The sequence below is a fragment of the Lepidothrix coronata genome, unplaced genomic scaffold (assembly GCF_001604755.1).
Source record: "Lepidothrix coronata isolate B3197 unplaced genomic scaffold, Lepidothrix_coronata-1.0 Scaffold1, whole genome shotgun sequence".
Taxonomy (NCBI): domain Eukaryota; kingdom Metazoa; phylum Chordata; class Aves; order Passeriformes; family Pipridae; genus Lepidothrix; species Lepidothrix coronata.
Genome location: NW_016690181.1, coordinates 1,830,367 through 1,857,183, shown reverse-complemented (window position 1 = coordinate 1,857,183; position 26,817 = coordinate 1,830,367). Strand labels below are relative to the sequence as shown.

General features: G+C 41.4%; 1 protein-coding gene across 4 annotated transcripts in view; it reads left to right on the top strand.

Moving 5' to 3' along the window:
* The window catches only part of MAPKBP1 (mitogen-activated protein kinase binding protein 1), a 102,695-nt gene extending 75,951 nt beyond the window's left edge, over positions 1 to 26,744 (top strand). The window contains exons 20-31 of one of the 4 annotated variants that reach the window (XM_017811606.1): positions 1,152 to 1,277; positions 7,832 to 7,980; positions 8,677 to 8,726; positions 9,269 to 9,505; positions 10,426 to 10,595; positions 12,153 to 12,298; positions 12,696 to 12,866; positions 13,741 to 13,819; positions 15,316 to 15,626; positions 16,377 to 17,438; positions 20,634 to 20,719; positions 21,696 to 26,744. In XM_017811606.1, the coding sequence (XP_017667095.1) occupies positions 1,152 to 1,277; positions 7,832 to 7,980; positions 8,677 to 8,726; positions 9,269 to 9,505; positions 10,426 to 10,595; positions 12,153 to 12,298; positions 12,696 to 12,866; positions 13,741 to 13,819; positions 15,316 to 15,626; positions 16,377 to 17,438; positions 20,634 to 20,719; positions 21,696 to 21,989 (2,881 nt within the window). In that variant the 3' untranslated portion in view covers positions 21,990 to 26,744. The remainder of the gene's footprint in view (positions 1 to 1,151; positions 1,278 to 7,831; positions 7,981 to 8,676; positions 8,727 to 9,268; positions 9,506 to 10,425; positions 10,596 to 12,152; positions 12,299 to 12,695; positions 12,867 to 13,740; positions 13,820 to 15,315; positions 15,627 to 16,376; positions 17,439 to 20,633; positions 20,720 to 21,695) is intronic. The other 3 variants (XM_017811620.1, XM_017811612.1, XM_017811622.1) reach the window with 3 other exon arrangements.
* The last annotated feature ends 73 nt before the right edge of the window (positions 26,745 to 26,817 follow it).

Sequence of the window (26,817 nt, the reverse complement as noted above, 5' to 3'; positions counted from 1 at the left end):
CATTTTGACATTTACCTCATATGAGGGAGACCAAATTTTGTGGTCATTGTTCAAAATGGCAAAGCAAATTAATTTTTACGGACTATCAAGAAAGAAGAAAAAGTCATTAATTGAAAAATCTTCCGTGAATTGGAGTATACCCATGCGTATGGAGGCAATGATGGGTCTTGAAGAAGTGGATTAAATCCTCCTGGGATTCAAAGTAGAGTGCAGGATTTTATAAGTGATAGCAAAAGCACCAGCTCTGTTTCTACATTAGTGTAAGTACACCCAACTAGACAGGAAAGATGGCTGAGATGAAAAGAATTAGTTAGCACTGAGGTTAAATTTCAAAGGCAGTGCTGGTTGTTTTACTTTCTAGTAGCTGAAGAAGAGATACAGTATTCTCTAATGTGATGAGGAATATATTTTTTTAAAAGATGAATTTCTGAAGAAATTAATGAAATGAGACCACACTGTTTCCCTTTCTTAAATGCTTTCAAATCCATTGACCAAATTAAATTAAATTTCACAGAATATTCTGAGTTGGAAGGGACCCACAAGGATCATCAAGTCCAGATCTTACGTGAATGGCCCATATGGGGATTGGATCCATGACCTTGGTGTTATTAGCACTATGCTCTAACCAACTTAGCTAATGGCCATATAAATTCCTCAGAAGTGCTCTGGAGGGAGTCCAAGTAAAGTAGTAGGAGCACCTGGACTGCAAAAAGTACTGCCACATAACAGTTACACTATGGAGACTCTATGGGATCGTGGGCATTAGTAAGGCCTTGCCTGTGGGAGTAGTTGCAATCAGATGCTGCAGCTTAGCCACAGTTAGAGGATGCAAGGAACATCTGTAGGCTCCACTTTTCCTTCTGACTGCAGAGGGACCTGTTATGGCATTTCCTTCAGCAACTGATCAGATAGTCAAATAAAGGTATAGGATCAGAGATGAGTCTGTGCAAATACCTCTGCAGTTGCTCTTACTCACAGGGAGTCTTTGCCAGGCAGGTTTTTGTTATGAGGCTTGGGATGGGATTGAGTTTCTGTTTCTGCATGTATCTCCCTGCCACAGACAGAAGGGCTCTTGTTTGTGTCTGCAGAGGGAATTAGTATCAATAAACTAAACCAAGACTTGATCCCAGCCTCACCTTTCCCTCTTTCAGCTGTATCTTCATCTGGCGTCTGAGCTCAGAGATGACCATCAACATGCGGCAGCGACTGTCTGACATGAAACAGAGAGGGAAGCAGGCAGAGAAGTCTCCTCCTCACAAGGCAGCTGGACTCATGAGGTGAGCAGAGCAGACTGAGAAGAGGTGGCTGGCTTTTTAGCATGGGATGTGAAGAGTGTGGCACTGGAATTCAACTGTAAGGTTTCTGCTGTCTTCATTGATAGTGTCTTCCAAAAGTTCTCTTATTCTTCTGATGGATTTGCCATGGGTTTTGTGCCCTCCTTTTTTGGATATAGAAACCAGACTGTGATCTTCCAGACAGACTTATTTAGTGTGCTTCACTGATTGAAATGTATATACAGTGCCTCTTCTGTCTTAATTTAGTTTAATGATATGGTTAGAAACTTGAATAAGCAGTTCACCTAGGAATACTGAGGATAGTACATGGCATCCCACCAAGGAAGCTGTGATCCTTCATGAATAAAGTTCTTTGGATCTAAGCTGAATGCAATTTAAAGGCTCTTTTCTGTGGTGTCAGTAGTGAAGTATACCTGTGAGCTGTACGAGTTTGCTATGTTGATCATAATTCTGAAAGAGTCCTTACAATTGTACTGTTTGTTGTTGACAGTTGTTAACTGTTTTCTGGAGACTTTGAAAAAACTCACCTAAAATAATTGTAATATAAATAATAAATATAAAAATAATTTAAATGGGAAAAGCTCTTGGCAGCTATATCATATTACTATTTTTTGCTTGGTAAACAACATATCTAAAAACAAAGTCCTACCACCTACAAGCTGAATAGATCTAAATTTATCTGGTGACCTTTCTTTAAAAAGTGTTGCTTCTGTTTTTAAACAGAACAAGAGTGACAGGGGATTTTTGATTATTAGTGTAATGTATTCAGTTTCTCTGTAGTTTTTAAGTAGCTGAGACTAGTGTGACTGTAAGCATTGCAGAAGAGAGTCCTGACCAAGCTGATATGAGATCATAGTGGGGAAAAAAGAACAAACACAGGTGTGTTTTGGTTTTTTATTGGTTTTGTTTGTTTGGTTGGTTTTTGTTTCTTTTAATTTTTTTTGTTCCTATGTTCCACAAGTTTCCTCCTCCAAATGACTACAAATTGAGTACTGGATATAAAAGTATCAAAGCACTGGAGGATTTACCACACTGGTTGTTGAGTGTCACAAGGACCTCCCCACTCCCTTTGGGAGCAAGCAATGTTGAAACAAGTCTGTCTGCATAGTTTTGTTTTGGAAAGCCTTAATCTCCTCATTCTTGAAATGAGTCTTGTCTAATAAGTGTTTTCAGTAATGATGCTGGGAAAACTCAGGAAGCCTTTTTTTCTAGCCAAAATTCTGCGTCTGTCAAGCAATGTGCTTTTTATAGCAGTCTCTCCATTATTCCAGCAGCTGCAGCCTCACTCTACCAAGGCTCAGCCTGTGGCAGATAATCCCAGTCCTCTTCCACGTGAGGTGATACTTATTTCCATCACAGATGCTTGCTGAAGGGCGGTGCTAGTGCCACGCCAAGCCCACAAGTTTATTAAACTTGTTTGGTAACCTCTTTGCAAGCCTGGAATCTACTTGTCAGCTTTGAAAGCTTGTTTTCAGTTTTGATCGACCGCTGTGGTCACTGGAGATCAGCAAAGACATAACTCCCGAGTATTTTGGACTGGGACTAAAAATGGAAGAAGAGCCTATTGGACGAGCATTATTGAGGTGGGAGAAGGAAAACTAGTGAACTTGAGTAAGATTGGTTTTCTAGGTGCCCTGTATCTGTTCTGGATGTGTTTCCAAAGTCTGTCTGTGTAGGTTGCAGTAGAGAGTTGAATTGTGACTTGTGGTATAAAGTTGTTGTCTCAAAAGACTGACAGTAGTATGGGAAAGCTCCCTGCCTGGTAATAAGTCATTTTTCTACAAGATTTTCTGTAGAACAAGATTACTAGAATTTGGTGGGGGATGTAACACATTCTGATAGTTCTATGAGTGTATGTACAGGATGCATAAACAAAATAATATTGGGGTAACAAAACTGATCTGATGAGGCAATGGGAGCTGAAGATTTCCAAATCAGGACAGTGCTGTTTGTCCAGTTGCAACCGTCAGGGCAGGAATTGACCCAGGTGAGTAACACTGGGAGTGTAAATACACAGAAGATATCTTTTTGGGTCAAACCGGTGCTCCATGAAGCCCAGTATTCTGCCTGTGACAGTGGCAATGGAAGATGCTATTTAGTGAGACACTGCGTGAGCCTTGCTGTATGAACCTTTGTGGTCTATTGGCTTCATGCTCAATTGTTATCTCAGGGATGTTAGGAGGAACACCTCTACCTGTTCCCTTTAGTATTTGACCTATTGTCCACTGAATTTGTATGAATTTTTTTGAACTTTGTAATACTGTCTGTCTCTGCAGCCTTCTTTTGTGACAAGTTCCAGGAGTTCACTGCTCTCTGTGGAAAGAGTGACTTTTTTGTTTCTGTTAAAACACATCCTACTAGTTTTGTTGAAAGCCCTTTGCTTCTGAATATTGTGAACTTTGGTGAACTGTTGTTCTGCATCCAGCTATCAGTAGTGCTCATGGTTTTGTAAACCTTTATCATAACCTCTCTTCATCCAACCTCCTCTCTGAACTGAACAGTCCCAACATTTTCAGTCCCTCCTGAACAGTCCCAACATTTTCAGTCCCTCCAAAAACTTTTAGAGAGACTAATGTTTCTCCTCTGAATGATATCTCTGACTCACCTTTATGGGGCATTGTATTATCTTGGAGCTGATCAGACCTGTATGACCCACAGTTCTCCACAGTGCACCTGAGAGCCTTTCAGTTCTGCCTCTAGTTGTGGTAATTGCAGATGTGTGCTTTTTTCTGAACATGAGGAGTATAATTGAGGATAATAGAACTTATACTCAGCTGATATTGCTAGTATGTTTTGGTTTAAGGCTTTTATATTTTCAATAAAGGAATCATGTAAAGGCCATTTAATAGGGTTTTGAATTTGATCCAAGTATGCATTTATAGTTTAAAAAAGCTTGTCTCAAATTTTTGGAAGTTTTAAATTGATTTTACTATGGAATATTTGCAGGGTTTGTAGTCATGTTTCAACTGAGCGTTTATATTTTTTTTACATTAATTTTAAAAATCACATTTCTGTTGCTTTTTTGAAGCTCTACTATGAATAGCAGGAGATGAAAATGTTATCCACATTGAATTGCCTAAAAATTATATATATATGCTGAAGAAGTACTGTGTGCTGTCAGATATATTTGGAAAGAAGAACTCCTTATCAGATTCTCAGTGAGTCCAGGAAAGCTGTGTTGTTTCCAGGGCTCAGAGTGGCTTTTGATGCCGTATCAGAAATGGTGCTTGAGTCTGCGATGAACTACTGCAATTATAACACCAGGGAAACTCTGAAGTCAGCAGCATTGTGATCTTTCTGTGGGGAAAAGCAGAGTAACTTTCTTTTTAAAACCCTTAGGCATTTGAGGGGGAAGCAAGGGGACACAGTCTGCTAGGGATACCTACCACATAGGATGTTACAGTTCCATAAATATGTCCCTAAAGCTGAGGATTTAAGTAACACAAGATTAGAGTGGGAGTGCTGAAAACATACCTCTTTAAATAGATAGTTGCCATTCTTGTCTGCTCTGTTTTGTTTTAAGAAAAGAAAACAGGGTTTGATTCAGGTCATACAAAAGAATACAGAGTGCCTGTTATCAGGTGTCTTAATACTAGAATTCCATAAGGACATGTGGCACTTGTGAATCTATATATATGTCCTGAAGACTTTCTAACTGAAGGTCCTTCCCTGCCATTGACCCCGTACTGTCTGACCCTTCAAAAACTAGGAGCTGAAGGGCAACTGGCTCTGCTGACCTGTACAGAAAAAGATTCAGGGTGTTTTAAGGTGGGAGTTTGCCTATTCTCTCGGGAAACTAGTGGTAGGACAAGGGGAAATTGCCTCAGGTTGTGTCAAGGGAAGTTCATGTTGGATATTAGGAAACATTTCTTCACTGAAAGAGTGGTTAAGCATTGGAACAGGATCCCCAGGGAAATGGTGGAGTCACCATCCCTGGAAGTGTTAAAAAAAGGATTAGACGTGACACTTCATGGTATGATTTAGTGGGCATGGTGGTATTCAGTCAAAAGTTGGACATGATGATCTTGGAGGTCTTTTCCAACCTTGATGATTCTATGATACTAGAACAGGTTAGTTCCTTAGCAAAGAAGAAGATGAGCAAGTACAATTAAAACTTGCTTTAAGTGAGTCAGTTAATGAGAATTGGACATGACTGTACATGCTATTCTGGAATAGCTACTGTGAAACATTCATTCTGGTATAATGATGCTTTGGGATTTGGCTGAACCTGCTCTCAGTGGGAATTCAGCAAAACCCAGAAGTCTTACTCTATCGTTTTCAAAATGCTCCCTCGTGGTGCTTATTCGGAAAGAGCTCTGGTGCTTGAAAACTCACTGTACATTACTCTGACTCCCATCTAAGCATTGAAAAGAACTGAGGAAGAGTATTGAGGAGATGTGTGCAAGAGGGGCTTAGGAGAAAATTCAAGTATAAACGGGAAGGCAAGGAAAGAAAGGAGAAAGTAGTGAAGTCTGAATTGAGAAACTGACTTTGACAAGAACAACAGTTAAAACACTCAAGACCTTGGAAATCTAGGTTTCATTTCAGGAATATCTCAGTTTCAAGTTAGTGGGCCTAAGGTCCTTCTGAAAATCCCATTCAGTCATCTCCCTTCAAGTTAAAGGACTGAGTTTGAAAAGCATACTTGAGTTGTAAAAAGGAGAATGTGGAAGAGGGGTATGAATTTTTGCTGGGATAATGCAAGATAATCTTACATTTGTATCAAACACATGTGACTTCATAATTTGTTTATCACTTCCTGTGAGGTATAAAAAAATCACCCATCTGACTTCCAAAATGCGTTTTACATTCTATTACTCTACTACTTTAAGAATACTGGAACATACCTTTCCTCCTCTTACTAATTTTGTCAGTCACAGTCTGATGGACAGGGGCCGTCTTTCTATTTGTAACATAATACACATGGATAGCAATCCTCTCTTCTCCGTTTACACCGATGACAGTACACAGAGGAGTTTAGCAAACACATAATCTTGCCTTGCCATATAGCCTCATTATAGTGAAGTATTCAACCAGTTAGATGTTACAATGTCTAATAATCTAACGCTTCTATCTCAATAAACTCCTCAAACAACCATGATGAAAACAAGCAGAAGGATGCAATTGAAGTTACCGATACAAAGTTAATATTGCCTATCACATTAATATATGTCATAGGATGAAACGTGACATAACCTCAAACATACTCTGGGGCTTGGACTTTGTTGGGATTCACCTGCTTAGACACAAGAGTCTGAGGGTGATAAGCTGGGCACATGAGGAGACAGTAGAAAAGATAGAGACGGACAAATGTCAAAAGTAGATGAGGATGGCCAATAAGAAACTGTTTCACTTGAGAACTCTGTAGGCTACAATCAGTTTCACTCTTCTTCTTGCTGAACACCTCAAAGCTCATCTGAAATGGTTGGGCAGTTGTTGCTCAGACACTCCTTATAAAATGGAAATTAATGTTCTGCCACTACACAGGAAGAGAAAAGATTAAAATATCATAACTGCTTCTTACCATGTTTTCAATACTGCCTGCTATCTGTAAACTGCAGGAGAATGGTCCCTTGCCAGACTGCTCTGTATTTGGTGGATGACCTATTTTCGTTTCATGAATAATGCTTGCCACTCAACACTCACCAGTGATATCCTATAAATGTCACTAATGATGAGTTTGGCACTCTAGCTCAAGGCTATGGAGTGGGTGCTACTCAGATGTATTTGCTGGGGATTCTTCTTTCTTCAATTATTGTCCAAAGGGGGTTAGTTCATTTGGTTCTGTGGACTGGAGGGGTGAGGGGTGGAAGGGGAAGAGGAGAAAAGAGAGGGAGGATAAAGTTTGGTGTTGGTGAGTGTCCTTGATTGGTATTAGAAACTACTGTGCTAGGAGTGCATTTTAGGTCTGTATGGTAAAACTTGTCTTGATCTACTTTAATCAAAGATGTGCCCAAAATATGTTTTACATGATCCTTGTGCTTGAAGACTAAAATAGGCAGCGTGATGCTCTTATGGTGTGTGGGCTGTGCCTTCAGGTTCTGCCTGGTGCAATCCTTGAAATGAACCTGTCTTTTATGGGATAATTTGCCATAAACAAAATTACTTTCAAAGAAAGACTATGTCTGACATTTTTGATATGTAAAACAGTTTCAGAGAGGAAATGCTTAAGGGTGGGAAAAATATTTGCCTTTCAAATATAGTCTATCGTCTTGACCTTATCAGTTGGCAGAGGCTGAAATGGAAGGCCAAGTTTCATTCCATTTGACTTTCTCAGATTTGTTTACTTCTGTGCTGATTTCTGTCATCCTTCCATACATATGAGATGATTGCTGTGGCAGGGTCTACACAACGTTGTGCAGGATTTAGCTTGCCCTGCTTCTCACATGGGTTGTGCTAGAGCATGGGCTGTGTGGGAGAGTTGAGGCAGCCTGCTGAGTGTGGATGGAGATAAGCTGGAGAATTGATGTAAGGGTTGAAATGGTAAGCAGTTCTTGTCATGGACTATAATACTCCTTCTAATTCCTGCCTTCCAGGCACGAGTCCATCTCTGCCCTGTCCTCTGTGCCTGCACTCTCATCAGACAGTGACAAGGATGGTGAAGATGAAGGGAATGATGAAGATGAGTTACGTGGGCTGCAGTCTTTCCACATTCAATCCAACTGCAACACTGAGAGAGACTCAGGTATAAATGGGAGAGGAGCATGGGCAGAGACAGAGGAAAATGGCATGAATGTGAAGGGGGAGAAGATGAGAGATGCTAGCTTAGAGATAACAAGTTATGGGCAGAAACAGAAAGACCAAAACAGAAACAGATGGATAGATAACAATGGGTAATGTGGAGTTGCCCATTCCTGCATCTGAAGAGGGGTACTATTCAGAGTTCTAGTTAGTTCTCTAACTAGAAGTTCAGTTGTTAAATTGCCAAGTTTCTTGCTAGTTCCAACTGGCCAAACAAATTTTGAATTAGCTTCATGGGCTTGGGTCTACAAGCTATTGGATGTCTGTAGAAGCCAAAAGAGATTCCATGGTGGATTCTAGAGGTGTCTAATAAAATTTACAGTAGAGATTACCATTATTAATTTGTAGTATTTTTACCACAGATGCTACAGTGTATTGGTCCAAGCCTTTGGGAGGGCACTGCATTGTGGCAAGTGTTCTGCAGTGGGTCTGCTGAGTCAGTAAAAATCTTACATAAAATAGTATGTCTCCATAAAAATTTTGAAACAATGATTTGGTAGTCTGTGGGAAAGCATGTACTGACAGTGGTTCAAAAGGTGTAAGAATACTGCCTTTGAGGAAAGATGAGGTAGAAGGTTGTTCAAAAGCTGGACTGCTGGCCAAGGATGTCAACTAGCTGTATATGTTTTTACCTTTCCAGATCCAGACCTTACCCTCTCAAGAAGCCTTTCCCATTGGGAAATGAGGAGGGTGAGTTACTAAACCTTCAAATTGTTTTTCTTGTCATAGAGAAACTGAAAAAGAAATCTGCAGAGATTAAAATCTGCATTTGCACAGGTGGGAAAGGTGCAGCTGCGGTGGGAAACCATTGAGAAGCCTTTCTCTGAAAAATGACCTGGGGATGGCAAAATAAAGCCTAGTTTAGGAGACAAGGGAGTTTAGAAGCTAGTTTCCCTTGGGATTTTTACATCAGTATCTTTCCATCAGATGTTATGCTTTCTCTTCTTCATTTTTGATCTGAATCTCATGTGGTGCTGAAGCTGTTCACATACTTGGATCTGAGCAAGACATTTAAATACGTTCAATTGTGCAAGAAGCAGCAACAGAAGTATCATCTTTACTTAATGCTTTATGATTAAAGGTGGGATTTTAAGCTGTCCCACAGATGGTTTTGGGGCTTTTATGTAGATGGTCATAATTGTGTTTTTCTGTGAGTTTTGTGGGTTTTTTCTCCTGTTTTTCCATCAGCAAAACTCAGTCTTTAAGACTGTCTGTCTTTCAATTTCCTTCAGGCCAAAGAGATAGCGGCAATCCAGCGCTCAGAGGCTCCAATGAGTAAGATGCCTCGACAACGTGGGCGCTGGTCCCAACCAACCAGCAACATAGAGATGACCGTGAAATCCATGCTTGACTTGCGTCAGTTGGAGTCCTTCTCTGTTTCCCGTTCTCCAAGTCGAGACTCCCTGTCTCAAAACAGCAATGGGGATGACAGAGAAGAGCGCGCTGACCTTCCTGTGCACATCAACAAAGTAAGGGCCGTAGTGCTCTGAGGAGATGAATCTACTCTGAGTGCATCTGTCCTGAACCTATTTGTTATTACCTACCTTTATTACTAACTGATGCCATTCTTTTTATCATTAAAGGTGTTCTAAATGACTTCTGAGAAACTTGTTTAGATAACTCTTTCCGTAGTTAGTATTCCTGGAATGTGTGATTCTTCCATCTTATAGCAGAGACTGTATGGGATCAAGTTTCTGTGCAATGATAGGAAGACCTCATGTTTTCTTTTAGTTTTGATTATTTGTGTCAAAAACAAGCTGAGAAGCTGAGCTATGAATTACAGATGTGTACCTGATTACCTGTTAGTTCACTCTCCTGGGGAGCAGTTTCTTGACTCTAGTAGCCACTGAAATGTGGGCTGTGCTAGATTAGTAAATTCTTTTTAATCTTTGTATTGATGGGTCACAGCAACTGATGTGTGCTCATACCTCAGAAAGCTAATGGCTGTTTTCCAGTAGCAGTCTGTCCCAGTGCCTAGCTTAATTAGGGTTTTCCCTTCCTTTATAACTGCACAACTGAGAAAAAGATTGGGCTTGTTGTGTGTAGTAAATCATTTTTTCAGCTGTGGCCCAGTTTTATGAATTATGTCTGATCAGTTTATAGAAGGTAATGGAGGAACACGCTGTCACATGGCTTACGCTCCTGATGAGTGGTCAAAGAGTACTTTACCAAGGAATCTTAGGGGATTGCAAATGGGAGACAAAACAGGAAAGCACAGCAGTCATCTGATAAATTTAGTAAATAAGGAACAGAAAACACATAGGAGTGCTATGTTTTCTGATCTCAGATTCCTGTGCTGTAATGCATACCTTCTAGCTCTGCACAGCACTGGCTGACTTAAGGAAAATCTCTGGAAATATCTAATCTTCTCTCTCTTTAATTAAACCAGGTTAGCAGCTCAATACCTTCCCAAGATAACGGGTCTTGTGTACGACCCCAAGTGATTCGGCTTGTGTCTTGTGAAGAGGGGATTTTCTCTCAGGAGCTGGAACCTTCAGAGAGTGAGGAATGTGTAATCTACCCTGAGCAAGATGAAATCCATCCCACAGACTCTAGCAGGTTAAAAATAAGCTCTCTGCTCTGCATGGCTTAGATGTTTCTGTTCTGGTTTTCCTGCAGCTTGTGTGGTAACTTGAATGAGTTGATTGATGTCAGGCATGTTTAGTTGAGAGTTTAATGTCAGACGGATGCTAAAGGAATATAAAACTAAAAAGGCACCATTAAAATAATTTTCCTTCAAGGAAACTGCACATTAGCAGTCTCCTCCAAGTTTTTTTTTGTTGAATAAACAACTTGGGAGCAGCCTTTTTGCTTTCTCCCTTATCTGGATTGAAATAAGCAAGAGAGAACTTGGAAGCTGGAAAACCACCTGACAGTGACACATATGTAGCAGTGAAATGTCTGCCCAGGAGAAATGGCAGAACACTTATTTATGATAATTGGGAAAGAATTTAACAAATGTAGTATGTGATGACTCTTCTATTGGAAATCGAATGGCTTGCATGATATAGATGGAATGGAAAAGGACACTGGAAACAGTGGAGACCTTTTTTATTCCTCTGCTGTTTCTTCTGTTTTAATTTTACGTAATTCAATTTTTCTGTGCTCCATTTTATTTTCCTTCCCTGAATTTTATTCTCCTCTTCCCCTCTTAACCTGGTGCTAATAGCTGTTTAATTTCCTTTGTCTTCTCCTGTTCTGTTAAAAAGAGTGGGCTGATAGCTTTAGACAGAATTTTATGCAACAGTGCATGCCAAGACTTTGCAGTTGAAGCTCCTAGGTTTCTCTATTTTTCATTTTCAATTTTATTATGGTAACATTTGGACAGAGTAGACCCATGTGCTGCTCCATCATGTAAGAAAGGGAGGCCCTCCGGTGATGTTGAATACAGACTGGACACATCTCAGTGTACATGTGAGCTGCCAGGGGTAGTTGCTGTTGGGTGACTTCTGCATCCTGCATTGAAATGAAGTACATTTGAAACCAAAGTATTTCATAAAGTGAAAACCTGAAGTCCTTAGGCATCAGGCAGAAGAACAGTGCTGGTGAAATTTGACAAAAAAAGATTCATGAAATCATAGCAGAAATTGGGAACCCTGTCCTATGAGATTGTATTTTTGTATGATGTTCTTCGCTAAATTAGTCTTTATCTAACCCAGAATCTTCTATATTTTGCATCAGAGAAGTTGCCCAAAGAAGCAGGTCATGAACATGGAAAAAATAGTGTATTAGAGCTTAAACCTATGGCAAACTAAAGTTTCTCCCTTAGGCCTGGTTTTAGTCCCTTTCTCATAACTAAGACCTCTACATTTGTTCCTCACCTGTGGTGGAAATCAAGCCAGGGCAATGCAGTGCTGGTGCCTGGTAATCATGGGAACTGACAACGCCCAGAAAGTCAGACAGTCCCCTTGGGACTTCACTGTCCAAGCTTAATGAAATGCAAAAAATATACTGTATTATAATGAGAGAAATCAACTTCTTTTTCTCTTTAAAGCCTTACATTTGTAATCAAAGGTGTTACTAACACAGGTAAGGCCTTATTAAAATTAAAATGTGTTTCTTTACGTGTAAAACAAATATCTTTTCTAGTGCTGTATCTTCCTGTCTCTCTTGTAGTGAGTTCCAGGTAAAAGCATTGCCCCATGGAAAGCTATGTAGAGGTTATCACAGTAATGGATGCCCAGACAAGCACAGTCCGGACAGTGCTTGCTCTGTAGATTACAGCAGCAGTCGTCTGTCCAGCCCAGACCATCCAAATGAAGGTAAGATGCAAAGACATTATGAATGTATTTATATGTGAGCACTTCATGAGGTGAACTGAGGCCACACTCCTATCAGTCACACTAGTAAAGATTCAGGCGCATTTGAACAGACACCTGAGCAAAGCCACTGTAGAAGTAGGAGTTGGTGCACTTTCCTTGTGCATCTTTGGCTTTCTTTTACCTTGCTAGATAAGGAGGTAGGTTTAGTATTGATTATCCCATAGGCTATGTTGTTTGTGGGATACTGGTAGACTAGAGAATTATTACACGTAATGCTGACTGACTTTAACATTCTAGGTTCAATTTAGCATCTCCGTTGATTTTTTTTTTTTTTAACCTGACTAATGTTACTCTGATTAAGTTGTTACAGCATTGGAGTTTTTTTGCCTTTTCCCAGATTCTGAAAGCACTGAGCCCTTAAGTGTAGACGGCGTTTCAGACCTGGAGGGAGAAGAAGGAGAGGAGGATGTGGGTGCTAGCATGCCAGAGGGAGAAATTCCCCAGATACCTGATCAGGAAAAGTTCCTCAAGGAGCATTTTGGGACCCTGAGCAACACTGATGGAAAAGGTACATCTCTGCTCAGTAGGGAGACTTTGTGAGGTCACTCTTGATTTTTTCCCCTGTATGAACCAAACCAGGCTACAAGTTTTGCTAGGCTTTTATGGATGTGTGTGTACAGACGGGGGGAAAAATGGGGAACAGTGTAGAAAGGCTTAAAGAAGTGTGACATCTGTTAACTCCATCGGTCTGTGTGTAAGTTTGTGTGGATGAGAGTGGGGCCTGTGTCAATTTGGGTTAAGTGTTGTCCCTGGAATCCTGAAGAGCCGTTCTCTTGTTCCCAGACTAGTTTTTCCTGTTGCTTAGGAAGGTATTAACTGTGTGTTCACCACCACCCCCATAGGTAACACGCAGTGGCCTCTAGTGGTGTCTCAAGGCATAGCAAATGTCACAAAAGAAAAGGCTGAAATGCTGGGTGGAGAGACAGAATAACAGGAGACGTCAGAGTGGCAAAGGAACTGCTTTGTCTTTATCGACCAACTCCAGAACAAAGCATATATTTTTAGAATTTATAATGGTTGCAGGCAGCAATATCTGTTAATTTTCTTTTTTTTTTTCCTTTCTTTCCCCTCTTTGACTGTTTTGTTTTCTGCTTGCTGCCAGCGCCTCACAGTCCTACAGGCAGGATAGGACACAAAGGGAAGCAAAAAAGGAGGAGGCGTACCCTTAGGGAGAGTAGCAGCTTAAGGCAGAGTAATCTAAATAGAACAGAAGAGGCAAAGGAAATGTAATTATTTCATTCTCTGTGGTTTTAGCTCAAAAAAAAGCCCTTGTATATGAGGGAACACTTGATAGTCTCTGTGATAAGAAAATGCATGTGTCAGAATGTTTGTTCTGTAACTAAACTGCTCATTTTTCTCTCTTCTTTAACCAAAATTTTTAGGTGGCTCATGTAGGAATCTGGAAAGAACTGAAAACCTCAGCATTTCCTCTCGCTTTCTTTCCCAGTCCCCGGCTCTCAGGTATGGCTCAGCTTGTTTGAGTGTTCCTGTCTGTCTATTTTTACTAGTATGAGCACGTCTCATGCTAGGTCCTGGGTGAAAATAGTTGAGCAAACTTCTGGCCTTGGTGTGCCTAGGCACAGCAAAGTGTTAGCATAGCACCTGGCAGGCTGGCTGCAGATTTGGACAGTCTGTCCTGGTTCACTTTAGCTGTTCTATTTCTTCCTAAAGCAACACTATTGTTTTGTTCTTTTTCCTCTTTCAAAAGTGCGCTTAATTGTTTCATGATTAATGCCTTGACTGATTAAGTTGGACGAATTGCTAATAATCTAATTTACTCTTCACTGTTTATGCTCTGTTTATTCTTTTGCATTTCATTCAGCTTGGACAATGAAAGTAGACTTGTGAAGTTTTCCTTTGTTTTACAGTCTTTTCTTACTCAGCTTTGTTTCTCGGTCCCATGCCTTCACAGGGTATTCTGGGGATATTATTCTTGCAAAAAACCCTCAGCCCTAGAAGACCTCTCCAGCTATTTCCCTTGTTATTTAAAAAAAAAAAATCCTACAAACAATGAAAAAAATCAAACAAAAGATGAGATAAATACTTTTGTTGATTCAGGTTCATAAATGTTTAAAACAAACAAATACTTCTGTATTTCTCTAAAATGACAACCTGAAATCTCTGCTCAAAGGAATTCCTTGTGTAGGGCTGAGCAGATTTGAATTCATCTTCTGTGGTTCACCAGCTGTGTCCAGATTTACCACGTTAGGGAAAGTTGTTTGTTATTGCTGTATTCAGCTGCTGTTGCTGCTGTCAGGAGTGCCTCGTAGTCTATCTCATGTTGGGACCATATGTTTAGGAAGAAAGCCACTGGTTAACTATTGTATAAAATTCTGGAGAGTTGTAGTGAAGAGTTCAGTGATGTAGGAAGTCACTGGTGTTTTAGAGATGTAACAAGAGAGGTAATTTTAGGTTTTGGAAATCTCTGGGCTTTTAATCTGTTTAGCTCTTCAAACATTGAAAGTTGCCTCCTTTCTGAAATAAGCCCACTGTGCTTATCTGCAGTGGAGAGGAAGAGGAAACTTGGCTTTCCTCTTGAAGATACTGACCAGCTTTCCTAGTCATTATACTTTCATAATGTTAGGAAAGCATAATTACTTCCTCTTAGGATATCTTAGAATTGAAAAGATTTGTTAGTAAGGTGAGCTGAGAGAAAAGATCAGACCTGACTTTGCCCAGTCTTCCCTATACCTAGAATTTTTCCTTCTGTTTTGCCTTCACTTTTTACAGTGTCCTCCACGGAAACAGCAACCCAATGCCATTTGTGATTGCACAGCCTAGGGGCAAATGCCTGAAGACTAGAGCTTACAAGGTTGAGTAGAATAAAGTGGTAACAGCTTAGGGCATTTTTGACTTTGAAAAGTCCGGATAAGGAAGGGCTCTTAATGCATGTTCCTGTTTATCCAGGGCAACATATTTACTTGTTTTAACTGGGGTTCCTTTATTGTGTTCTCTAGACGATTGTCGCTCTCTTCCTCAAATCTGATACTGGATTCAAAGCCCATTGAGCTGACAACCCAGACCAATCGGTTTACACCAGACCTATTGAAAAGTACCAGCAGCCACCCTGATGATGCAGTGGAGAACAGCCAGCTTCTGGAGCGCGTAAATTCAAATCGCGATATTTATGTGCAGAAAAGACGCAAATCGGCTTTGGAGGCCAGCAGAGTTGGTATGGCTCCGGGGCGAGTTATTGCCTCCTTTCCAGAAGGTCCTGTGAATGCAGTGATGAGAAAGGCGCAGTCAGTTCATGACCTTGTGCATGAGGGTAAGGACACGGGTTAGAATGAAGGTATAAACCCAAGAATGAAATGGGGACATTTGAGTAGAGATTTGAATTAAGCTTATCTCTTTCTGCATTCTTAGCTAAAGGCTTTACATGTCTTCTAACTCCTTGCCTGACAAGGGGAAATATTTCCAATTTGTAATGCAGATGCTGGTCTTCTAATTGTCAGTCTCTGATATTTGTCTGGCAGCTCTGGGAGGAGCATTGGCAAGGGTAAAATGAAGTATTTGCAAAAAAATTCTCTCTTGCTCTGGGTAGTTGCTCTGGGTAGAAGCTCCCCAGGGTGAGGAGGAGAGAAAGAAGGAAGGAGGAGACAGTAACAGAGAGCTTACTGTATTCATGCCCTCTATATGAAATAACTATTTTTGAAACAACCAACTCATGGACCATTACTGTGTATGCAGTTTGTTTAAAAAAAATGAAAACTCACCTAATCATCACAACAGCTATATAATTTTTCACCTGCTTCCTCTGGCTTCTCTGTTAGCAGTCACAGTAGTCTGAGGTCTTCTGACCATACACTTTTAAGAACAAATCTCTCTTATCAGGAAAACAGCAGTGTGTGCGCCTGTTGAGGCTTGGTAATATTAACCTGAAGTAGTGGTTTTGTACACATGTCCTAGGGGCTGAACTGAGTCGCATAGGCAGGAGCAGCTCTGTTACTTTCCAATTTAGGAATTCACTGCAGGCTCTTGTCTATTTTTGGTGTGTTTGTCTGTTTAATTTTCACAGATAAGGGTCCTGGAGTGATATCCTCTGCCAAGCAGCGTCCTCAGACTCTTTTGGTGGTTGAGAAGGATCCCAGACCTAACAATTGCAGGGTGTTATCAGCCAGTGTGTTGAAGATGGATGGATCTGGTGCTCTGCTGGCCAAAGATGTCAGGGCTGCAAAACCAAAGTCCTACATGAACCCCACAACCAGCTTCCGGGCTAAGATGTCAAGGAGCATATCTGTAGGGGAAAATCTGTACCTTGGTTCCTCCACTGAAATGTTGACTGATGGGAGGACTAGCCCTCCAGTGACAGAGAAGACTCAAGTTAGTTCTGCAGCAGACGCTGAGAAGATTAAGCTACCAGTGAAAGAAAATGTTCCAGTGAAACCCACACTTCAGCCAGTTGTAAACTGCTCATCTCCCAAGTCCTTCCACAGCAAGTTGGCATCATCAAACCGAGCACATCTGATTCTTGACATTCCCAAGCCATTGCCTGATAGACCCACATTGGCCTCCTTCTCACCCACTACCAAAACAAAAACCCTGCTTGAGCCACAGTCTCCACAGTCACCAGCTGGGGCCTCTAAAAAGAAACCTTCTTTTCCTGAGGTCCGAGCCTCCAAGAGGGAGAACCAAACTGCCGGGTCTCTGGTTCCTAGTAGAGAGATCCCAACAGGGCTTGCTAAGGAGAGCCAAGTGGATTGTTCAGTCTCAAGGACAGATTGCCAGGATGAACCAGGGGTCAGTAATCTAAAACTGAGAGAGTTGTCAGAGGGCCTGCACCTAAGGTCTCCTGAGGGCACACTGCCCAGGTGCAGGGAGAGGATCACCGGCATCGCCTGTGTGCTAGACAACCAACCTGGACTTTGCCCACTAGACTCCATCAGGCCGAGGTCTCCTACATCTATAACTGCCTTGGCACAGGTCTCAGGTGTGCATGGATACCCGTATCTTATCTTCCCCCTTCTGTCTCCTGTCTTTGTGAACCGCCTCACGATCCCATCACATTTCTTTACGTCCAGCTTCTGGCCTGTCTCGTCCTGTCTGCACCTGTCTCGTTCCATAAGCCATCCCCTGAATGGTGAGACACTTCTTCAACTAACATCTTTTTCTCTGTCTTTAGTTTCCATTTCCTCTGGGTCTTATGTCTGATGGTCCTTCTTAGCTGAATATTTTGTAGACCTCAGCACTGTCGTGTTTTTTAGTGATTTAGCTGTACAGTTACCTATAGGGACTCAAACCTCTTTCTGGTCAATGCTAAAAGCTGACATGCTGGGAATCCCCATGAGTGTGTAGGTCACATCCCCCATGCTCCTCTCATAGCACGTTTGATCAGCAGGTGAACGTACAGGCCAACATGTGCTAGCTGAACCAAGCAAGCACTGATAACACTGACAGTGAAGTTATGCCAGGCAGCTCAAGCTTTACTTTGTTAATATGCAAGTGTGCAGGGCCCAGAAGGGTTTGCATACAATTTTTTTGTGTGAGATAAGGCTTGACCAGGGTGAGCTCCTTGCTGTAGCCACCTATGGAGTGAGAAGGTCTCTGAGCTGCTATTGGTCTGCTTTGAGGACATGTCTGCAAAACGGGTATGTGGTGCATGTGCAGGCATAGCCTTTGGGTTTGAACATAAAGAACATGGATTAATTTTTGAATTATCTCTAGTTTGGAGAAAAAGGTGGGAAATTGTTTCACCTTCTGAAAACAGCTCTTGGATCTGCTACAGGCCCTGGTTTAAGGTACTTCAGTCAAATGAAAACTAGCAGGTAATTGCAAACTGAAGTAAAAATCCTGCCTTCCAAGGCAGGAAAACCTCCAGTGGCAGAGAAGACACAGTTTAGTCTCACATCATCTGCTGAAGTACTAAAACATCTAGAGGTTTTTTTTTAGTGTCACAATCTGAAAGGAAATACATCTTTCCGAGTCGTGCAATAGAAAGCTGGATGTTAAACACTGCAGTGATACCTTGTACCTTCAGCGGCTATGCAGTGCACAGTTTTTAATCCCTTTTGCTATTATTGTTCTTACCTGTATCTGAGAAGGGATACCTCTGTAATCCTCAGATCAATTACTTTCTGTGGTGCCAGGCTGTTGCACTATTCATCACAATAGTTAAGCACAATATTTTTGAACTGAAGGAATGTGGAAGGATAATCTGGTTTTGATGCACTGTTATTTTTTTCTGCATTTCTAGAGGGATCAAACACCCTAAGATTGAAGCACTGTTATGTAAAACAGGAAGTGTTTTGTCTGAGGGACCTGCTGCTCTCATACTATAACTGCTCTAAAGGACAGTGAGTACGTCTGAAACTTTCAGACCTTCCACCCACAGGGGTGAACTTTCCTCCAGCAGCAGATGCAGCCTGAAGTTATGGAATCACATTCTACAGCAGAGTTGTAATAGTACGTACTCTTTAGGCAGAGTTTTCTCTTCTAGATTTGGAAATCAGGCAACATATAAAATGGGTTTTGGTTAGTTTGCAGAATTAGCACAGATAGTACAGAGAAACAGCAAGGTTTTTTTTAGTATTGATTTAATTTTTTAAACAGCTCCCAAGACATAGCACACCCTGGCAGAATATTTAACAGCATTCTTTAGTGAGTTAGGATGATTTAGCACTGTGGATCCCCAATATTATTTTTTTTCTCAGTAGACAGCTGTCTACCTTAAGGTTCTTGCAGACCACATTTCCCAAAACTTTAGTGGTAGATGCTGGAAAAGCTGTTTAGATCCAAGTTGGTTGTTGCTGTGAACAACTTACTGTGGCTTCTGTGAATCACGGTGTGGCAGTTTAGATTAAAACTGTAGGGCTGACAGAGAACCTGTTCTGCTTTTGACTTGCTCTGTGACTTTGGGTTTCCGCTTAATTTTTCTGTCCTTCCATTTTCCTTCTTGAGTAACAGCTGCAGATAAAGAGACTTAACTGTTCTTGTGAAAGCATTTTGACATGTACAGTTAAAACGCTGTAGATGTGCTTAATACTGTTGCTGTGTTTAATATTCTGTGCTGGTTTCTGAAGAGCTCTGTACTACACACCCAAGAGGCAGAAAATGCCTGTTACTTAAGCATTTATGTTAGGTTTGGTGACCTTTCTCCAGACTGGCAGCTCCCAGAGATGGAGACCAGAATAAAAAGAATAATCAGAGGACAAATCCAGAAACAATCATGAGAAGAAACAGCTGAGTTTCAAACATAAAGAGGGAAGGGAGGGGCAGAAGGCAAGAATCTTGGACTGCACTGAAGCCCACTGTGCTCAAACTCCATTGGTGATTTGGGATCAAAACATGCAGATGGAAGGATTTGTTCATGCCCCCTTGTTCTTCTAGATGTGTTTTTTAATGTATAAATAGATGTTTTTCTAGCTGTATTTGTTTTAACATCATCTAGATATATTCATAAAGTTAGCTCAGATCCCCTCCAGCATGTTCAAAGATGATGTTCTTAGAAGTGGAGAAATTATAGTGCTAATGTGTCCAGGCCTTTGCAAATTGAAGATAACCGCAGACTGTGTGTGTGTGTCTATGTTCATGGTTTATGTCTGACTCATGGAAGTGTTTATTTTATCAAAAATTGCAGGCCTTTGACTCCGATGCTTTGGAGATAATATCTGGTGGGGACAGGCAGAAGATACTGTCCTTCAGTTGCTTGCTTTCTTTTCTCAGTTTTGAATTACAGTGTATCAGCAGTGTATGTCCTGAATTGCTCAGAAATGTGATTCTGTTGTGATGGAGTTTGTTTGTCAGCGCTCCTCTGGACCACAGTCCTCACTAGAGAACAGTGTAATAATTCAGTATAATCTATCATCCTCAACATTTAGCCATACACTGTGCAGAAGGATACTTGAGGGGAAGATTGTAAATTTCTGACTATGTGGAAGCTAAATTAGGGGCTACTCAGATCAGTCCCTATTGCCACTGGAAGCCTTAACACAAACTTGACTTTAATTGTAATTGAAAATGGGTAATCTGTGGCTATCTTTGACTGTGACAAAAATGTGCAACTTGAGAAAAAACATTGCTGACTGTGGAGAGTCTAGAGATTGGAAAAATAGGGATGTTTGAAACAAGCAGCATCTTTAGGTAGTATGAAGGAAAGTTCATGTAGAACTTGCCTATTTAATGATTTGCTCAAACCAGCCCTAAAAATTGAACGAGGAGTGTGCACATGATCTTTCAAATATGTGTTAAGAACCCTGTTTTCTTACCCAACTGTGAGATCGTGGATAGTGGAGTGTCTATGCCTTAACTCATGTTTTTGTTTTTCCCTTCCATTCAGAATCGGGCATCAGCATAGAGCAGTGTGAGCACGTGGTATCCGAGCTCCAGGACAGCATGCGCAAGGCCATTCACCTTTACCGGATGGTGAGTGACGTGAGATGTGGGCTCTGTCACAGCAGGTTGGCTTTGCAGCCCACAAACATTGAACGTGTGTGCTTGCTGGCTCAAGGTGTTCTCCTGACGGGAGAGCTCACAAGCTGCCTGGTTGTCCGCTTGACTGCACCTTAAGCTTGAACCAGAGAGGCAGGAGCTCCCTATTTCCAGCTTTTGGATTTGCCAATAGTTTGTTATGGTGCTCTGAGCAAATCAATTAACTTTTCAGTCTGTTTAGCCTAGCTGTAAACTGAAGATAACAATATGCTCTTTTTCAAAGGGGATTAGGAAATTAGTTAATATTTATACAGTGCTTTTGGGATATGAAATATAGGAGCTTTAAGTTTTATTATCCCCATCTGTTCTTTGTGTTTGATTGCATGGGAAAAGGATTAGCAAATGCGAGATACCATGGGAATCCAGCTGTGAAAGGGAGCATGCAACCATTCTCCTGTCCCCCTCGCTGCCAGACCAGAGTTACATGCAGAACGATATAACAGCTCCTCATTTCTTTGCTTAGCACTGATCTGTCAGGTCTCCTGTAATGAGTGTGAAACTTCCGGTGAGGATCTGCCATGCGGTCCTCTACAGCTCTGGCCACAGCACTCTGACCTTGCTCCGTTCCTGTGACCAGCTGCATCTGGCAGACAGGAGTGAAAGCAGACCGTGGCCCTGTGCTGCAGCTGGGAAACATAGCACCTCCTTAAGCCCAGTATAAGGGGAACTCTACCCAAAAATGTACTTCCCATCTCTGTCCTATTGGAGTAATGCCTCTGGATTTTGTGCAGTATTAGATGCATGCCCTGCCCATGACTAAATAGGCAGTCTTGAACGTTGAAGAAAAGGACACTAGATCGGTCTGCAAATCTTCATGGCTTCATCTCCCTAAAGGGCTGAAACTGCTTACTTGGTGCTGTACCTAAACCCAAATGCATTTCTTTTTCCCCTCACCCCTTTTTGTTTTCAGGTGTTAAACAATACAGAATCTTCTACTGACAAAGATAAAATAGCAGGCCTCCTGACAGAAACATTCTCCTCAATGAAGAAAGAACTGGACTCTCTGAAGGATGAGGAAGAGCTTCCAAAGGTTGAGGAGGTACTGGCAAAGCCACAAGATAACACTAACCCATTGAATGAGGGGTGCGGTGCCAATCTACCGAGTCCCAAGGGTTTGGGAGATGAGCAGACACTAGCTTTGCTGGAACAGTACTCGGAGCTATTGCTACAAGCTGTGGAACGACGCATGGACAAAAAGCTCTAGAATGGGTAGCTTTCAGGTGTTTGTGTGTACACAGAAATAATCCCAAGAAGAGGACCACAGAGAGAGCTTCAGACCAATGCTATCATCACACTGGTCTAGGGCTGATGGGGACACCGTTGTAAATGGATTTCCTCAGGCTCCTACAACAGACTTGCTCCAATTCTTAGCAATGTGCTGGCCACAGTTTTAATATTTTTCTTCAACTTCCGGTCTCTAAACGAAGTCTTGAAAGAGGAGTTTGGAGAAATTGCCTTGAAGTTTCTTCATAGCCAGTCAGGATGTTTGGCACTTAAAAAAAACACAAAGAAATTCCAGTTTATCCAAGAAATTCTGAACTGCTGACTAAAAGCAAAGGAGTCCAAGTGAAGCCAATCCTTTCCTCTCCAAGGCTTCAGGAGAATCAAGAAGCAGACTTTTTCTGGGTTTATTTATTAATTTATTTCTCTGACTGTTCCTCTGTGCCATGTTTGTGGCTGTTATCTTTGTCCTTTAAAAGAACTGTCAATCCCTTTGCCATATCCCAGCGAGAAACAATCTCTGTATTATAAACCTCCAACAGGGAGACAGGCTGGAGTGTCTGTGCAATTAATGAACTGTTCTCTGCTTAAATCTTGTCTTGCTATTCTTTCTTTTCCTGCCTTAGTTTTGTTACCTGCAGTAATCCTGCTGTTGTTTGATGACTCTGTCTGCTTTTCTTGTGTTTCAAGACAGTCCCCACACTGTATTTTATCTGCATTCACTTCCAGGGGAATGCTCTGCATCCCTTGGACCATGCTTTGGTGATTACTTTATGAATTCGTTAGTGGCATTTTTTTATCCAGAGTTTGATGTTTTATTGATACTTCAGACCAGGTTTTCTGCAGATATTTTAAAAATGAGATTTAGATACAATACAAAAGCCTGTTTCAACCACTTTTCATAATTAGGAATTGGATATTGACTTTGATGTTGTCATGACTAGGAAATTTGGGGTGATGATTAATTTGTTGAGAAGTGACACAGAAAAACTTGTTTCCATCTCTTGCAGTGTAACTCTGGATCTGAGAGATCTTCAGTGTCATGACTCATCAATGTAATTTGTTTCAGTGTGATAGGAAGATGTTTTCTTCTTGCCTTTACAGGAAAACAGAATATTTACATCTCAAGAAAGTTGGGATTCTTTTACCTTTTGTAAAGCTATTTCAACTCCCCACGGAAAATGATTTCCCAAGAACTTCAAACAAGATATTTTGGGGTGTGATTACTACCATTACCCCTACCTCCAGCCTCTTTGCTTTTCACGAACTTCTGATCTGAGAAACAGAAAATCTTGTCTTCTTGCATTTGTATGTGCAATATTCTTCTTGCCCTGTGGAGCTTCTCTAAGCCCATGCTAACTTGTGTTTGTTGTGGCTTAAAACTGTCCAGTGATGTTTTCAGGTCAATAATAAGCTAAGAAAAAAAAAATTTTAAACCAATGAAATTTTTCAGCACCTTCCCCCTTACTCCCACTCCTTTCAAAAACAAGAGCAGATACACAAAATGTTTTATTTCTTCCATCTGCTGTCTGTCTTGCATTTATTTTAAGGCAGAGCAGTGTAATCCTAGTTTATAAAACTAATGCAAGGAACAAGCCTTTGGTGAGAGAGAGACTACCATCATCTGTGGAAGTCAGTCAAAGGCAGCCAGACTGCATCACTTGGTTACATAGGTTACATAGGCTGGAAAAATTTTCTTTCATTTTACTGTCCTGGCTGTTGTTTCTCTGAAGCCCTGTGGCACTTGAGATGTGGTCTGTTGACTTCTCTGTGACTGCACATCTGCAGCGCAGCCTTTTTTCTACTGGGCTGGCCAGACTATTGTAGGATGACCTATTTCTTCCAAATAACTCTAGGGCTGAATAATCTGCAGTTCTCTCTCTCCCCCTAATAGGTTTGCTGCCTTATCACCACTGCTGAGTGCTTCAGGACATGGGAGTATGGGGAACACTTTGAGAGCTTTCCAGCTACTTCTGCCTGTAATTTAAATCTGCCTAATCATGTTTCAGGTGTCCTTGCTAACCTTCCTTCCATGGGCTTGTACTGAAACTTTAAAAGTGTTATTTTCTAGTTCTGTCTCTGCACTGCACTGTGCTGAATCAGCTGGTGTGCTTGGTCCCATGGGCAGCTTCTCTTGCACAGACAGGTTTTGCGAAGGAAGGCAAGTTGAAAACCAGAGAGGAAATATCTGGCGGTTTCTTTGAGTGAAAAGGTCTGCTGGAGAGGCCGCAAGTGGAATGTATGATGACAGTCATATTGGGTCTGTGATGGGAGTTAGTGTGGATCAAGCTTGCTTTTGAGGTGACCAGTTCCTCCACTTTCAGACTGTGAACATATGTCTTAGTATACAGGAAATTTCTTGATGTACTGGGGCAATAAGACACTCAGGAAAAATAGCAGTCCCTTCAATCCAAGTATCTTTTGGTACTGTTGATAACGGTTTGAGGGTTCTTTATATGACTTCCTTGTGCAATTTTATTCCATTTTATTATTTAAACTTTGAGGTAGTGACAAAAAAGTCAGAGATGGTACAGAAGAGCCAGTGGTGAGAATGAAATTCCCATTAAGATAAAGAGCAGCAACTAGTAAAGCTGGCATAGAGATATAGAACAAAGCTCCTTGGAAATGAGTCATGTGAAACAAATCTAGCTTCTAAGCTGATCACAGTGGGTTTTGTTCCCGGGAATGGATTTTGCTCAGGGTCGTGGCTGTATACAGGAAACCAGAGGTAAAATCTGATCAGAATGATGGTAAGAGAAGTGTCAGGCAAGTAGATCAGCTGGAGAATAGTTGTGTAGTTTAAAATAAATTTAGAGAAGTATATGTAGGAGACTCGGGAAAACAGAGTAGAAGTAGAGGTAGTTTTGGCCTGAAGAACACCATTTGGCCAATACCCGTGAAAGGTAGAGTACTGAAAAGCTTTAGGAAAGTAGATTTAGGACTTGGAGATGATGGTCTGTAATTGAAGAATGAATTGGAAGGGGTTTGTTTCTAAATACATCCTATTGGGCCTCTTGTTTCTTCTCTTGCTGTTCCCTAAGCAACTGCTCTTTTCTCAAATGGCAAAGTCGTGAGCTGTTTGTTTAAGGCTTTGGTGTTATGAATTGAGTAGTAGAAGCCCAGTAAAGGAGATGCTGGTGCCATGAGTTTGTTGCTGAGAGGGATGAGGAAGCAGTGTTGCTCTTTATAATCTGACACTGATCCAACTGATTCTTCCCTACGAACTTCCTATTGCTGGCAGTAGGAAATATTCCTAAACATTGTAGTTTACAGAATAGAGAGGGTATAAATGTGTTACATTTTGTTGCACCTTGTGAGTATGTTTCATCACAGGCTGTCCATTGGGTCAGGTAGAGAAATACTGAATGGTAATTGCATGGGAAGCGAAGAGGCTTGTCAGAGGAGCTAATAAATATGAGTCTATCCTTCTTAATGGTTTATGATCCTCTTACCGATTTGTGTGGGTATTAGCACAGACACAAGATACCCGTGTTAAGACAAGTTATTTGTTTAACATAAAGCCTGTAAAAATAATTTGGACTTACCTATCCTCTTTGCATACATTTTTCCCCCCTCCAACCTAACATTCCTGGTCAAAATGAGAAGTTGTAGGGGAGGTTTTTCCATCTTAGAAATAGTACTGCTTTACCCGTGGGACCCCTCAGTTCATTCTAGGGCTCTCTTGAACTGGGACAGTAGGAAGGGCTGCAACCTGATAGAGCAGCAAACTCTCTGTTTCATGCTGCAGGCGCGTCACACCCTCCTCCCCATAGCCCAATTGCACCCAGGAGCTGTGGGTATGGGAGTCTGCATTTCTTCCACCTCCTCTCTCAGGTTGTCCTCTCCTTTCCATGCAGCCTCCCACGTGATAACTGGGCCAAGGCTTTACAGCAGCCCCCTCCCCAGTCCCCCGTTTTTCAGACTTCATCATGACTCAGAGGGATTGGGATGTTTCTTTCTGGGAGTAGAAACATACCAATTAAATTTTTTAAAAAGAACGAATATGTATATAAATATATATAAGAAAAAAAATGAAATGCAGGTATTTAAACGCCCTTGGTAAATTCATGCATGTATACAGTGTCTCCCCCCACCTCCACCCCTTTGGATGTGTAGCATCCAGGATAGTAAATGACAAGAAACCTCATTAAAATCGTAGACAGGTCTTCTAGCAACCCCGGAGAGAATAGGTGCTTCCTTCTCTGGGTAAGTCCAGCGCGTCCCGTGTTTCAGATCGTGTGTGCGAGTAAGCGGGGGCGGCTGGAGCTGTGTTGGTGTGTGTGACCTGCTGCGCGGCGCGGCGGAAGCCGTGTGGGGCAGCAGCGTAAGGAACAAGCCATGTGCACCCCGTGTGCCCTTGCGTGCGCCTCGCACCAGGCAGGCACCTCCTCACCTGTGTTCTCCGACACTGCCCTTTTCCTTCACCCCTGTAAAAAACCAAGACAAACAAACAAACAAACAAAAAAAAGTTCCCTCATGCTTTATTTATAAATGTGTGTTTTTATACTTTCGGCTTTAGGTAAAGTACTTTTTTATTATTATTATTATTTGGAAAAAATAAAAATTCGTTTGTTGGGTTATTTTGTTTTTGGTTTTGCTTTGTTTGTTTTTGTTTTGTTTTTTTTTTTTTTCTTTTCTTGCACTGTGAGGCTCCCCCGGGAGCAGTTTTTAACTCTGTATTCATTTGTACTCCGTGTCTTAAACTGTTTCAAATAAACACGTGACCATTTGTTACCGAGCTGCGCGACCCACTCGCCCGAGGTTCGTTTTCCGGAGGAAGGGGCGGGGAGAAATGGGAGCGGGAAGGAGGG